The following is a 12836-nucleotide window of genomic DNA, read 5'->3' on the forward strand; positions in this document are numbered from 1 at the left end:
TCCGTGGTTCAAAGTTCTGTGAAAACAGACTTTGGCTCCAATGATGAGTTTAAACAGTTACCATCCAGCGAGCCGGTTGCGTTTGCAGTGAATGATGAGTCAAAATCCAGACTTACGGTGCTAAGGACCTGCTCATCAAAGGATATAATTCACAGGAAGTGCCTGCTGCATGAGGTGGAGGTATCGGTTAAAGGTGCAGACGACATTTGGGTCAAAAATCGCTTCATCGTGCGCAGCATCTTCGCCGTGTGCTTTTTCTCGTCGCTAGCTATATTCTGCGTGCTCGTCTACGACATCGTCAGCGATGCCATCAAAGCTGAGGAACACAAGTCAATAGAAAGCTGCATGAAAGGTATGTCTCCGGTTGTGGACCTGTTTTACGAGTCCTGTTAAGGTTGTGCGAAATCACAATATTTAACAACACTTCTGTCCGTGGAAGTGTGGACCTCAATGATGTGGAAGAATCCAGGAAATCTACCCAAGAACTTGCAGAACTGTGTCAGACCATCAGCCAAAGCGATTTTTTACCAATCTGTGCTTATTTGGTCACTAATGCGTCGATTCCCGCTGATATGGCCATCATCTCGGTGTCTGCAACGCACATTTCAACACTCAGCAGTCGTGTGAGGGACCAATTCCTCACGTGCATTAGTGAGACTGACGACCAACCCTGGATGCTGACGTCTGTGTATCTGGCGCTCGTGGAGCTGCTTCGCTACATTTCCCAGGAGGCCGTCTTGTGTTGTGTCAGATCGTCCGCGGCAACGGCATCTGCTGTGGAGTATGCCCACCGGCACAGGGCTATACTCAACCACATCGGCGATTTGCTCCATTTTCCTCTGAACGAAAAAAATTTAAGAACCTTCAGTTCAGGCAGGTGGAACATCACGGACACACTGACAGCTTACGATGAGCTCACGCGATGTACAAACGACAGCGAGTTGTCCGATGCATACCGGCATACTCTGGCCACCTTGACTCACGTGCGTGCTACCCTGGACGACCTTCGTGCTGTGCTCGGTGCCCGCAACCTGGACATGCTGAGCTATCACACAAGAAGGATCGTCTTCAGCTGTATTGCCATTGTGACTGTCATCGGAACAGCAGGTACTGTTTGCATCAGAGTCAAGAAAATGGCGGACTGTGTTATCAGGTAGGTGAAAAATTATCTTTCCCCACTTTTGAGCAGGATGTTGTGGTATTTATTCCTTTAAATTTGCAACCTATTCTGACAGTTTCCTGTCCACTTCTTTTTTCACTCATTTTTTTTCCACATCTCAGCCATCTCTTCCATCACATTTTAGTTCTTTACTTCATACTTCAAACGCATTTATATTGTCTTTAAAGTTGCCCCTTGTGATTGAAGCACCGCCTGTCTTAGGTATGCCCAGACACTTGAGAAGCGGACTGAGGAGCTGGACGTCGAGAAATCAAAAACGGAAAAACTGTTGTATCAGATGCTCCCACCGATGATCGCTGACCAGCTGACGGCCGGCATGCACGTGATGGCTGAGAGTTACGAGTCAGTCTCCATCTACTTCTCGGACATCGTCAGCTTTACCTCCATATCAGCCTCAAGTACACCTTTACAGGTAAAACTCCTGATCTGGATCATTCTGCTGTTTTAGCAACATATTTTCCCTTGTCGCGACACTGCTGACATTTCCTTTGCAACAGAATGGCAGCTGTTCGTATTTTTGTAAACGTATAGGTTACTGAGAAAATGTTTTTATCTTCTACTTTACTATGTTGTGTCTGAGAAGCTATTTTCCACATCACGTCAGCAGTTTTACTTGATGCCTATAATGCTAAGTTTATAAAACTCTGTATGTCGCCACTATTTTTCTTGCTTCTTTCACATTTATTTCGCTTTTTCGTCATGCAAACACCTAATACAGACAATAATCATAAAATTAAATAATTGACTGGCTCACTTGTATTGAAAACAGGTTGTAGAACTCCTCAACAATTTGTACTCCACCTTTGACTCCCGCATCGATACGTACGACGTGTACAAAGTGGAGACAATTGGTGATGCCTACATGGTGGCCAGTGGCGTCCCTACTCGCAACGGAGAAAAAGTAAGACACAATGATCCATCAAGAGTGGCGAAGCTCAGCTGAGAATACAATTACCTATTTCTAGAAATCAAACTTACCTTCTCGGAAATTGTGACAAGCTTATTCCTCAGCACTTCAGTATCCACATCTGATCGAAACAGACAAGACACCTGATCAGAACAGCGAAAAGTACTTCACTCCAACTGTGCAAAAACATGACATACATTTAAAATAAGAACAGTTTATCTATAACCCTTATTATACGAATTAATATCAATTCAAACATTATTATTACATGAATCCAACTAAGGGGGGCGGCCCAACAGTCCGCTGGCGGCCCTATGCTCCTCAAGGAACAAACAATTTTTATTGTATGAGTTGCGATTATCATGTAGTTAAAAGAAATTCCTGTCCGAGCTCAGCATAGTGACCAAAAAAAAAAAGCAGTTATGAAATCCTGCACATTAAGCAAATCTTCAAAAATTCTCAAAATTTTGTCACAAATTGTATTTACAATTGTGTTTAATAATATTTATTTTATAAATATATGATTAATAATTAACGATTTTTTTGAAGAAAATGTCAAATGTTTTTTCGATTTAGAATGGTGTCACCATTACTGCCGCTGCTGCAGATGTTTTTAGAAATGGACCTATTTTTATGGAGCTCTTCTCTGATCGACTTGCTCGACAAACAGAATATGCAAGTTTTTGGATATCTTCATCCTTGAGCCTGTGGTGCCGATAACTACAATAACAGCTGATATCAAATGTAACTCTGAGATCGCGCTTTGTCTTCCGCACAGACTGAAAGAGCAAACTAGCTCGTTTAGAATCGACCCTCAGCTCGTCGACATGTTTTCGCTGTTCTCTGCCGTGGCTCAGTTTCCCTCAAACAAGGTGGCATCTCGTTTGTGTTAAAAAAAGGAAGTCTCGATAGACGAAAATTCCATCTACCAATGTTGCATTCATGCCCATGATACTCAATGGAGCTTGATACAGAGCGATGGTAACATCCATTATCTGACAAAAAGACAAATATATACGTTCGGATCGAAGAATAGTAATAATAGGAAGATAAATTCTTCTGGATTATATACCGATTCAACAATTCGTTTTCATAAATCTATTTTTCGGTGGTTCTCGTCTTTCATTTCAGCGTTTGAAAATTGTACAAATTTACTTTAGGTCAAAGGTCCTAAGGAAGCACCACTTATACAATTTGATTATACGCAGTAACTGTTTCCAGGAAGTCGGATTGTTTGTGATTTATCGATTCACTTGCGTTCTTCCCGGGTCTCCTGTTGCAGCACGCGGACGAAATTGCAACCATGTCCATCGACCTTTTGGCAGCGGTGAAGCAGGTGCATTTGCCAGCCCACATCGAAGATCGTCATCTGAAAATACGCATTGGCATTCACTCAGGTAGTACATTACACTCTTCTCTTACAGAAAAGTTTGTCGCATTAGACATTCATTTTTTAAATAAAAGTCATATGTTTTTTTCTGTCCATTTATGTTGTTTTTGTCTTTCTTTGTCATTTTACTTAGATACTAAAGCTAAGTAGGAAAGTGGTTCGAATATGAGAAAGTGCAAAATTTGCAGTGAGACGGTTTAGTCAACAGAAACAAGCTGGCGAGTGAATAAAAAGGCGTCCCAAGCAGAAGCTGGCCACAAAAAAAAAAAAAACAAAAACAAAAAAAAACAACAACAACAACACACACACACACACACACACAGACGAACAATTGACATTATTCAACGAAAACTGCTGGCAATGGCAGAAAGAAGACTCAGGATGAATAAAGAGAGCAGTCAACTCCGAACCGGTTTGTCTGCACGATAGACAAGTAGACCATGTGGACAATGTCGTTCTTGCGACTCTCTTCACGCAAAGGTTGATTATGAAACTAGTTTACTGACAACTGTTCAGTCGTTCGTGCTTAAGGATGGAGCTCGTTGCCATTTGTGTTGCAGGTATGTGTGTGGCGGGGGTAGTTGGACTCAAAATGCCGCGCTATTGTCTCTTCGGCGACACAGTCAACACAGCTTCGCGCATGGAGTCCAACTCTGAACGTGAGTCGAATAACGCGGCTTAACTAGAAAAATTCAAATGTTAGCCCCAGTGTCCCAAAATTATTATATCAGCTGTAAGACAGCTCGAAGAGCGAAAATTTCTAGAGCTGTCACTGATTGCTTTATCTTCCTCACTGGGTTCCCACCACAATACGAGACGACACACCTAGTCATAAAAGTCAGAATACACCTGGAACTACATTTTACGAACTTACTCTTTCCTTGTTTTCTTAAAAGTCTGATCCCTGTTCTTCTGATTTGCTAGCCATGAAGATACATATAAGCAAGGCCACCAAGGGTTTACTGGACAAGACGCACAGATACATCATCACGTCCAGAGGTGAAGTTAATATAAAGGTAAGACATCGGAAGAGGGGAAATCAGGCCTGATGTGTTCAGTGCTGTATTACATCTTCAGGGAAAACTTTCACGATGAGCCTGAAGAAAGAGCTGGAGCATGGAAGCTTTTCTTAATGATGTATTATGCGTTATTTATTGACGTGTGGTGAAAGCTTCATATATTTGTGTAAGTTACAACTAAAATTTAAAGACAAACCCCTACAACTTCTAAAAACAACTTTCACGATGAAGCTTGTACAACAAATAGTGTGATATTGTTTAGTGAACGGGTTTAAAAGAGCTCTTTAGTTCATGTTTCGATATGGAATAACAGACTTTTCAGTGATCTTAAAGTTGAAATTCAACTTCATCGTATTTCTATGTATCGTTCAGAACATGGTTCAGAAGCATCAACCAGATAATGCTTTCCTTCTAAAGGTTGAATGTCCGCACTTTCAGAAATGCATGTTAATTTTTAAGCAGAACCTATTACTAGTTTACGATGTATATATAGCGAAATATAATTTTAAAAAAAAAACTAAAAATGAAGCCATGAAATCGATTTCTTCCCTATCTTTCCCACAAGCATACACACACGCACATAGACTACCAAACGTGTACAAGAAATCCCATATTGAAGGGGATAGGAGCTGACTGCCTATTGTTGAATTTCAGGGTAAAGGACTCATGGAAACTTTCTGGCTAGAAGGACGTAAGGACATGGGAGAAGCTAATGACAGCATGGTCTGCATGTGGCGACCAAAAAAGCTCCGACAAGCGAGCACGCCTGATACGAGCCATGGCAGAATCTCAGAAACTTCTAGCAATTCACACGACACTAAATTCAATGAAGAAGTTGCAATTCTGGATCGAATTCCGGAAGGCCCCAACAGCGACTGCTCACTCCAGGACAAATCAGGAGGAGTCAATATGCTTTCTGAAGTATATTATGCGAACAAAACTGTAAACGACTACAACAAAGTAGCTTAAACCACTTTATGTGCAAAGTCGGCTCACTTCACCAGAAACTTGCGATCAAAATTCGCAAAGCAGGCGTATTTTTGCAGCTAGACTGTTGGCCCTCGTTTTAAACAGACTTCAGAAAGAAAGCACTGTGCCACCCTTTCCAAATGCTTTCAATGCCTGGATCACTATGACAAAACGAACTTTGAGATTCGTGCTCCCAGATATCCTTGGGTCTCCCAGAAATTTTATCCCGTGTAATGATTAAGGAGCAGCCCAAATTCTCTGGATGTTGTCTATTTGGAGTTATAAAATAAGAAGCTTGCGAAAGAAAGGACCCTTCCAGAACAAACTCTCAGGCCAGACAGCTAAAAATAGATGTGAAGTAATTCTGATATTCCAGATATTCGGCTCCAGCACGTCCAGCACCAGAAGACTCATCAGCATTCTGTTACCTTTGATGTTTTCAGAAAATTCAGCCCAACAAGATCTTTAGCACTGTAGGGTAAACAGTTTGCAGCTTAGAATGTTATGGAATGTGAACTGATGCACATGAACATGCTGATGTGCAATTATTTTGAGTTTTGCCCTGTTTGGATGTAAATGCAACGGAAAAGACATGCACCTCAGACATTAACACTGATCCAAAATCTTCATATAGAAGTACAGATTCGTGTCATCGTTTAAGGTTTAATAATTTCAACGAAGCATATGCCATGGAGCAATGAAAAGAAATATTACCAAGTTGGCTTATTTCTATGCATGTTGCGTTATTGTTATTGTGTGGGGTTTTTTTTTCTTTGGGTGGAATGCATACACCAAGAGTAAAGATGTCTATGGGTGGCCACCCACTCCTTTTGTTCCCACTGTAAGCTATTTTTTTAAATCTGCTATAGTCATTACAAGGTTACGCTCCTCCACCCCTACCCACATTCTACCGCCTCTAACCATCATCCATCACCACTACAAAAATTGTGTATTGCATCTCGTTTAAATGGGATCCCCAAAATCTGCTGAGTAGTATAGTTAATTAAAAAATTAAATAGTTTAAAGAACGGATAAGATTTAAGATTTTTCTGTATGTTATCACCTTGAATCATTATGAGAATCTCTGAAGCGTAAAGCCTAGTGTCCTTCAGGGTTAAGGGTCAACGGGAGGTAACGCTGATCGTTTTAATAAAACTGCTTTTATCAGTAGTTCGACAGTGACTGCAACTTTTATCCATCCCATCGGACGTATATTTTGACAAGAAAATGGCTGGCATAAATTAAAGGAAAGGCATTCATTTGTGGTAGCCTTTCACGAATTTAGGGGATGGGACTATGCAAATTAGTGCTTTAACCCTAAAGCAAGTCTTGGTTAAACAGATGGACCACTCTAACAAATTTGTGTCCAATGAATGTTTCATAAACTTACTCAGGTCTTATAGTAATTTTTTTTTTCAAAATTGAAAATTTCTGTTTTCTGCACTGGCTCCCCATCCGTTCTCGCATTCTGTGAAAACTGTATGTGCTATTTTTTAATTTCTTTGTTGGCTCCTGGCCTATTTTTTTGAGCTTTTCTTCCCCTACCTCCCGGCGCTCTTCGTTTGTCCGTCTCCTATTACTGTCACCAGAACAACATATGGTCACAGAATTTAAGTTACTGTGCTGCAAAACAATGGAGCTCTCTCTCTCTTTCCATATCCACCACCTATCTACAATTAATCCTTCAAATCTGCACTGAAAAAACTACCTCTTCCTTGAGTATTTGCAGAAAAATCAGACCTTTACAGCATTACTCCTAACACACTCCACACAATACTAGTCCTTTTTTCACTCTCCACTTTTGATACTTTTTCTACTTAACTTCCACTACAAAATCATGACCTTCGTCTTTTTTTAATATTCAATGGCTCAATCTGTGTGTTTATATGTTTGTCTTCTATCTGTCGTCAGTGCTGTTGTTTATTCTTCCGTCACACATATACTGTCCATGTCTCATTCCTGTTGTAATCGCTAATTAGAGCATCCTCCGCAGGGTTGTGAATATGGGCTATATAAATCTTCATTTATTATTATATTTAAAATAAAGAGCCACTGAACGAATATGATTTCGAAATTATGATTAATATTCGCCTCACACGAAGCTATAATATAGACCAGCCGTTGGGCCGTCATCTCTCAATTTCATCGTCTCTGGTAGGGTCGTTCGCAATCTCTAAGAATGTCATGCCAACTAGAATCGAAGAACACGAATACACACACGATGGCTGTACAAACTGGTCATGTCAGTCAGGTGGTTCCCGGGTTCACAGGGGTGGTAATCCGTGTGACGTCACGGGGCTCCAGCTGCTGAGCCAAAACACGTTCTCAGAGGCGATTCTTCGTTATCCAGTAGAGCTCCAACTCTTTCAGTCCATACACTATATTACAATTTCTAAACCATTTCTTCAATTCACACATCTTTCTCTCTTACGTTTACAACTTCCATCTTCTAATACAAGTCCAGAAGTAATACATAAAAAGATGTCATAATCAATAAACAGCTCAGTACCAAACTGTATCCAACCTCGATCGACACTACCCTCAACTACACACAAATCTCACTCGGGAAATGCACAATCGCATGTCAGGGAAGTCTTCCTCTTTGTATCTTTGTAAATTTCCTTTTCTCTTTTCGTCCAAAACCTACTGGTGAACTCTGTTCACTACACACTTTCTGTCGCCTTTAACAACTTCCAACTGATGTTCTAATCCATTCAACATACATTTGACATACACTTTCAGTCCGTGAGCCACCAAAGGGTTAAACACTCCGAAAAAAACACAGGAGGCATGGACTGCTCCGCGACACAAGACATTTCTTAAAATAAATCCATGAAATTAAATTTATGTACAAGAATTTTACGGACAAATTTAAGTGGAAAGTTGCAAAGCTTTATTTGTCCTTCACTCCTTCTCCACCCCAGAACGATTTACTGACTTGTAAGCCTCAAACCTTTGCCTTCTGCCTTGATCTCGATCTCTTGCATTATATAACCAACTTGATATAAACACTTGCAGGTCAGCATCTGTAGCTTCAGGATAACTTTTTCTTGCAGCACCTAAAAATAGAACAAAATAAAAGAATATGAGGTCTGCATAAAAAGAAAGCACTTAATTGTAAGTCACTGACCCTAAAATCCAAATATAACGTGAAATAAAGAAAGGTACAAGCAAACTATATAAATGTAAAGTGGAGTAAAAAATTTAAAGGGTTATAAACAGAAAGGAACTACAAGTGGAACTGTGTTAGAATTTCTTTAGGCAAGAAAACTGGAAATACTGATTTCAAAAACAATCCCAATGCATGCAAAACTGTCATGTTAATTCGTTTCTATACAGTGTTAACCAGCTGATTAAAGGACTACACATTGCAAAAACATGTGTCCGTATTTCTATTTTTGCAATGTAATTAGATCACAATGAAATGAGGTAGAAAAGTTCTCCCGGCTTGATTTATCTCCCTGTCATGTTTTTCTTTAATGACTTGTGAAAATGTGTGTCTGCACCTACTATCAGAGTAAAAGGTTAAGGTTGATAACCAAAAAATTAAGAAACAATCCAAACAGCCCTATTTTATCACAGGCACGTATTTATGTGCTGTGCACAAACACAAAGTCAAATATTTAAATCCTTACCCTGAATTGTTTCTAAAATAAAGGGGTGGTTACTGAGTCCCTTCTTCCCCCTCCGACCACAGAAGTTGTAAGACCGGGCTAACCCAGTTGAAAATAGCGCAGATAGTATGCCCCTCATTACTTGCTTGAAAGTGAGTCCCCCACACATCGCCAGATGGCATTCCTGGAAGCAAAAATAAACATATATCATTTTTCAAAAATAAATAAAAAAAGTACAAAATTCTTGTGGGCATTATCATGATACATGTTAAAAGAACTCGTATTATAAGACCAAAATATGGATGAAAACCATTAAGGAAGTTTAATATTTTTCTGTTACCAAGCTAAAGTGGTTACAGAAAATTTATTATCAGCTGTAATCCATGCCACCATAACAATGCCTTTAATACTTTTTAGTACTGCAGACATGTCATTTGTTCTATACCAGGGATGCACAACCTACGGCCCGCGGGCCATATCCGGCCCACGAAACTTCTGCCCACAGTGCAGGAAATCGGCATGTTAGTAATAAAAAAAGACCTTAAAAAAAAAAAAAAAAAAAAAGGGAAGACGAAGTATTTATCCCCACTTAGGGGCGTTTCCCAATCTTTTTTTCGATGGACGAACATTTTGATTCAGTGCTCTGACTTGGTGTCTCTACGATGAGGCCGGACATTCAGAAGTTGGTTTCGGGAAAACAACTTCAAATATCCCACTAATTACCACATAATTAATGGTAAGTACAACTTGTTTCTAATAAAAAATGGTATCTGTTCTATTTTTTTTTTCCTTTTTGTATTTTTGCGGTGAAGAGGCCCGCGACACGGCTGTCCGAAATGGATATGGCCCGCAGGCCGAAAAAGGTTGGGCATCACTGTTCTATACAATAAAATACTTTGAAAACCTTTAAAGGGAATAGAAAAAAAAAAAAAAAGATTTGAATCCTCCTACTAACAAATCAAAATAAAGCACAGACCAAGTGTGTCTGTTTCTCTGAGTCTGTCTTCAGATCCAGCTCGAGACGCTCTACCTCCTCTGAAGACTGTAAGGGAAATTGGAACCCCTCTGGCAGTTTTCCCCGCGTCACATGCTGTTCCTGGTTCTGTTCCTGCATCCATACCCGTGTCCCCTGCTGTTCCTGGTTTTGTTTCTCCCTCTTCTCAAACCTCCTTTTCAGATCTTTCGTATCATTTTTCATCTCTTCCAGAAGAGACAGTTGCTGCAGTACAATTTTTTCTAGTTTCTCTAGTTTAGCTGGAACCAACGAACACAATAGCAGAAAATATGTAAAGAGTGATCTTTGCTGGCTTCGCTATAATTCATAATGCCTGAAAACATCACTATTCAGGGTTACTTTTTCCATTTGTCATTATTTATTTGAAATGTCATTCATATTTATTTAAAATTTTTTTCACTATGGCAAAATTAGGCTGGGATTTTCCACTTCTGGTTATATTTCACAAAAACACTGTTCATAAGTCTTGGCCGAGGGTCAGATAGAAACAATATGTTAAAATGATTATAAACAAAATAACTTCAAATAACCTTCCAAGGCGTTATGGGTCCCTATGCTGGCAGGACGAAAACCAGACAATGGGCATTGGCGGGGTGAAGGCAAAAGTGAAACAGTACTTTTTCGACAGCTACTACTATGGGACACCCTAGAGCTGACAACTACTGGTGGCAAAGAGTGTGGTAATGGAGGTGGACACTGCTGCATACCTGAATGGTCATCACATAGTGATTCCTCAGCATCCTCCTCTCCTTCGCTGTCTGTTAGCTGTGCATCCCTGTGTCAAATGAATACATCTGCATAAACTTATTCAGCTCAGTATATTTAAAACATTAAACTGATGATATGTTGTTTAAAAACTTAATTTTTTTAAAAGAACATTTTATTGTTATTGGACAAAATTTTTTTTTAAACTGTATTATACTATTTTAACAGGAAGAAAACACAGCCTTGGGTCCTTACAGGACATCCACAAAAAGATCTCTAAAATTAAGTAGAATAAAATGAAAACAGACCGAAATGTAATCGGAGTAATCGCGTCCTTTTAGGTTGAGTGGGAGTATTTGTGTCATCACTCTCCACCTCTGACATTTCTTTCAGTCTCTCACAAATTTGGCTAGCTTTTTGGTAGTTACCTTCATGGAAATATCAAAAAAGTAGCCAAATTAGATTTCACAAATCAAGACCCTAAGTACAACATAAATTTCCCTTTAACAATAATACACTTTAATAGTGCAGCATCATAACCAAATTCACACTATCTGCGGTGTAATGACATATTATAGTGTTAAAACAGTCCAGGTATCATCTTTTTATCTCCTTCCTCCTGCAGCACACGCTTCATACATTTTGTTTCTGCACAGGAATTAATTATGAACTAAAAAATTGCACTTACTTAATGACTTGTGCAGGCGAATTGGATGCATGGACCATGAGGAATCTGGCTTTTTAGCTTTAATAATGAAGCTTGCATCTACTTTAACAGATTTTGGTGGCCAGTTGCACATCCTGCAACCACTGGCATCTTTAAATGCTAGCAGCCAGCTGTCTGGAATTACAACCACTGGCTCGTTTGAGCCTCCTTCTTCCAAAAACTCAACTACATGGAATAAGGTCTTCTGCTGGAAAACTTCTGCGGTCACGTATTTCTGAACTTGTGCTGTAATCTTTCCTCTCGTAGCATATTCCGCATCGAATTTGAACATTGTTGGAATTAAAATCTCAATAAAAAGTATATTTACTATAGAGTGTATAACTTAAACGTACTGTTATCGAAGAGTCGAACACGTGCAACTGATCGCTAGTGAAGAAATGGGCGAAAAGTGTACAGGAACAAAACTTTATAAATGGCGGCAATGCAGTGCTCACATATATAGCGCGCGCTTCCGGTCGCTATGTGGTACGCCATTGGCTAAAAGTCATTGCTATTATAGTTCATGGCCGCTCTGGAGGGCGCACACGGATTCCCTACTTGTGTTAGAGCTATCGCCCACGCGCGCAGTGCCCATACCGAAAATTCGTATGTCTGAGGTAGAACCCGGCTTTCGAAATCTCGGTAAACTTTGTGGGACCCTTCGGCTTTCGATGCTGCTAAATTGTGTATAAGCACATTAATTCGCAATCATTCCCTTTTGTAGTCGATACAAAATAATTTCCTAATTGCTTTTGGCATTCTGCGTTTGCTTTTAGAGAAGGAATACGGAAATAGCAATAAATTCATACAGAAACAGCGGACTGATTAAGGTATATATGTAGTCACACACACACACACTGCAATGTATGCCAGACGATTTTTGAAACACACCACGGTAGCACTGAATTATACAGTTGAATAAATTATAATGGATAATCATCCAACGGGAAATAGTCATAAGAAATAAGGCCGGAATTCAGGGTTTGTAGAGTTATGAAGAAAATTAAGTGACTTTTTTTTTTTTTTTTTTTTAAGAATAAATGTAGATTTTTGTAAATGGAGAATTAATAATACATACCATGAAAATAGATTTTAAGCCCATATACCACCGACTTTAGTGGCAAAAATTAATATAAGACCCAGTCTCATTATAGGGTGAGCCCCTCTCCCTCGCGTTCTTTTTCGGAAACTGACTCTGACCCGAAACAAAAGAAGGAAAGGTGCATACCTAATGTTTTTCTCGAAATTAACAAACTCATTTCGTGTATGGGTAAGGGAAACCTACCGAGTGAGACTAGTGATATAAGGGAGGCAACCACTGTAACTGTCCT

General features: G+C 39.6%; 1 protein-coding gene across 1 annotated transcript; it reads left to right on the top strand.

The window, feature by feature from the left end:
* The first annotated feature begins 572 nt into the window (after positions 1-572).
* Positions 573-8237, top strand: LOC112555766 (receptor-type guanylate cyclase gcy-3-like). The gene is made up of 7 exons (XM_025224271.1): positions 573-1153; positions 1382-1592; positions 1950-2081; positions 3370-3487; positions 4038-4136; positions 4402-4493; positions 5151-8237. Exons 1-7 carry the CDS (start codon positions 573-575, stop codon positions 5463-5465), a joined length of 1548 nt encoding a protein of 515 aa, XP_025080056.1. The 3' UTR covers positions 5466-8237.
* Positions 8238-12836: the final 4599 nt, after the last annotated feature.

This window comes from Pomacea canaliculata, linkage group LG2, assembly GCF_003073045.1.
Source record: "Pomacea canaliculata isolate SZHN2017 linkage group LG2, ASM307304v1, whole genome shotgun sequence".
Classification (NCBI taxonomy): Eukaryota; Metazoa; Mollusca; class Gastropoda; order Architaenioglossa; family Ampullariidae; genus Pomacea; species Pomacea canaliculata.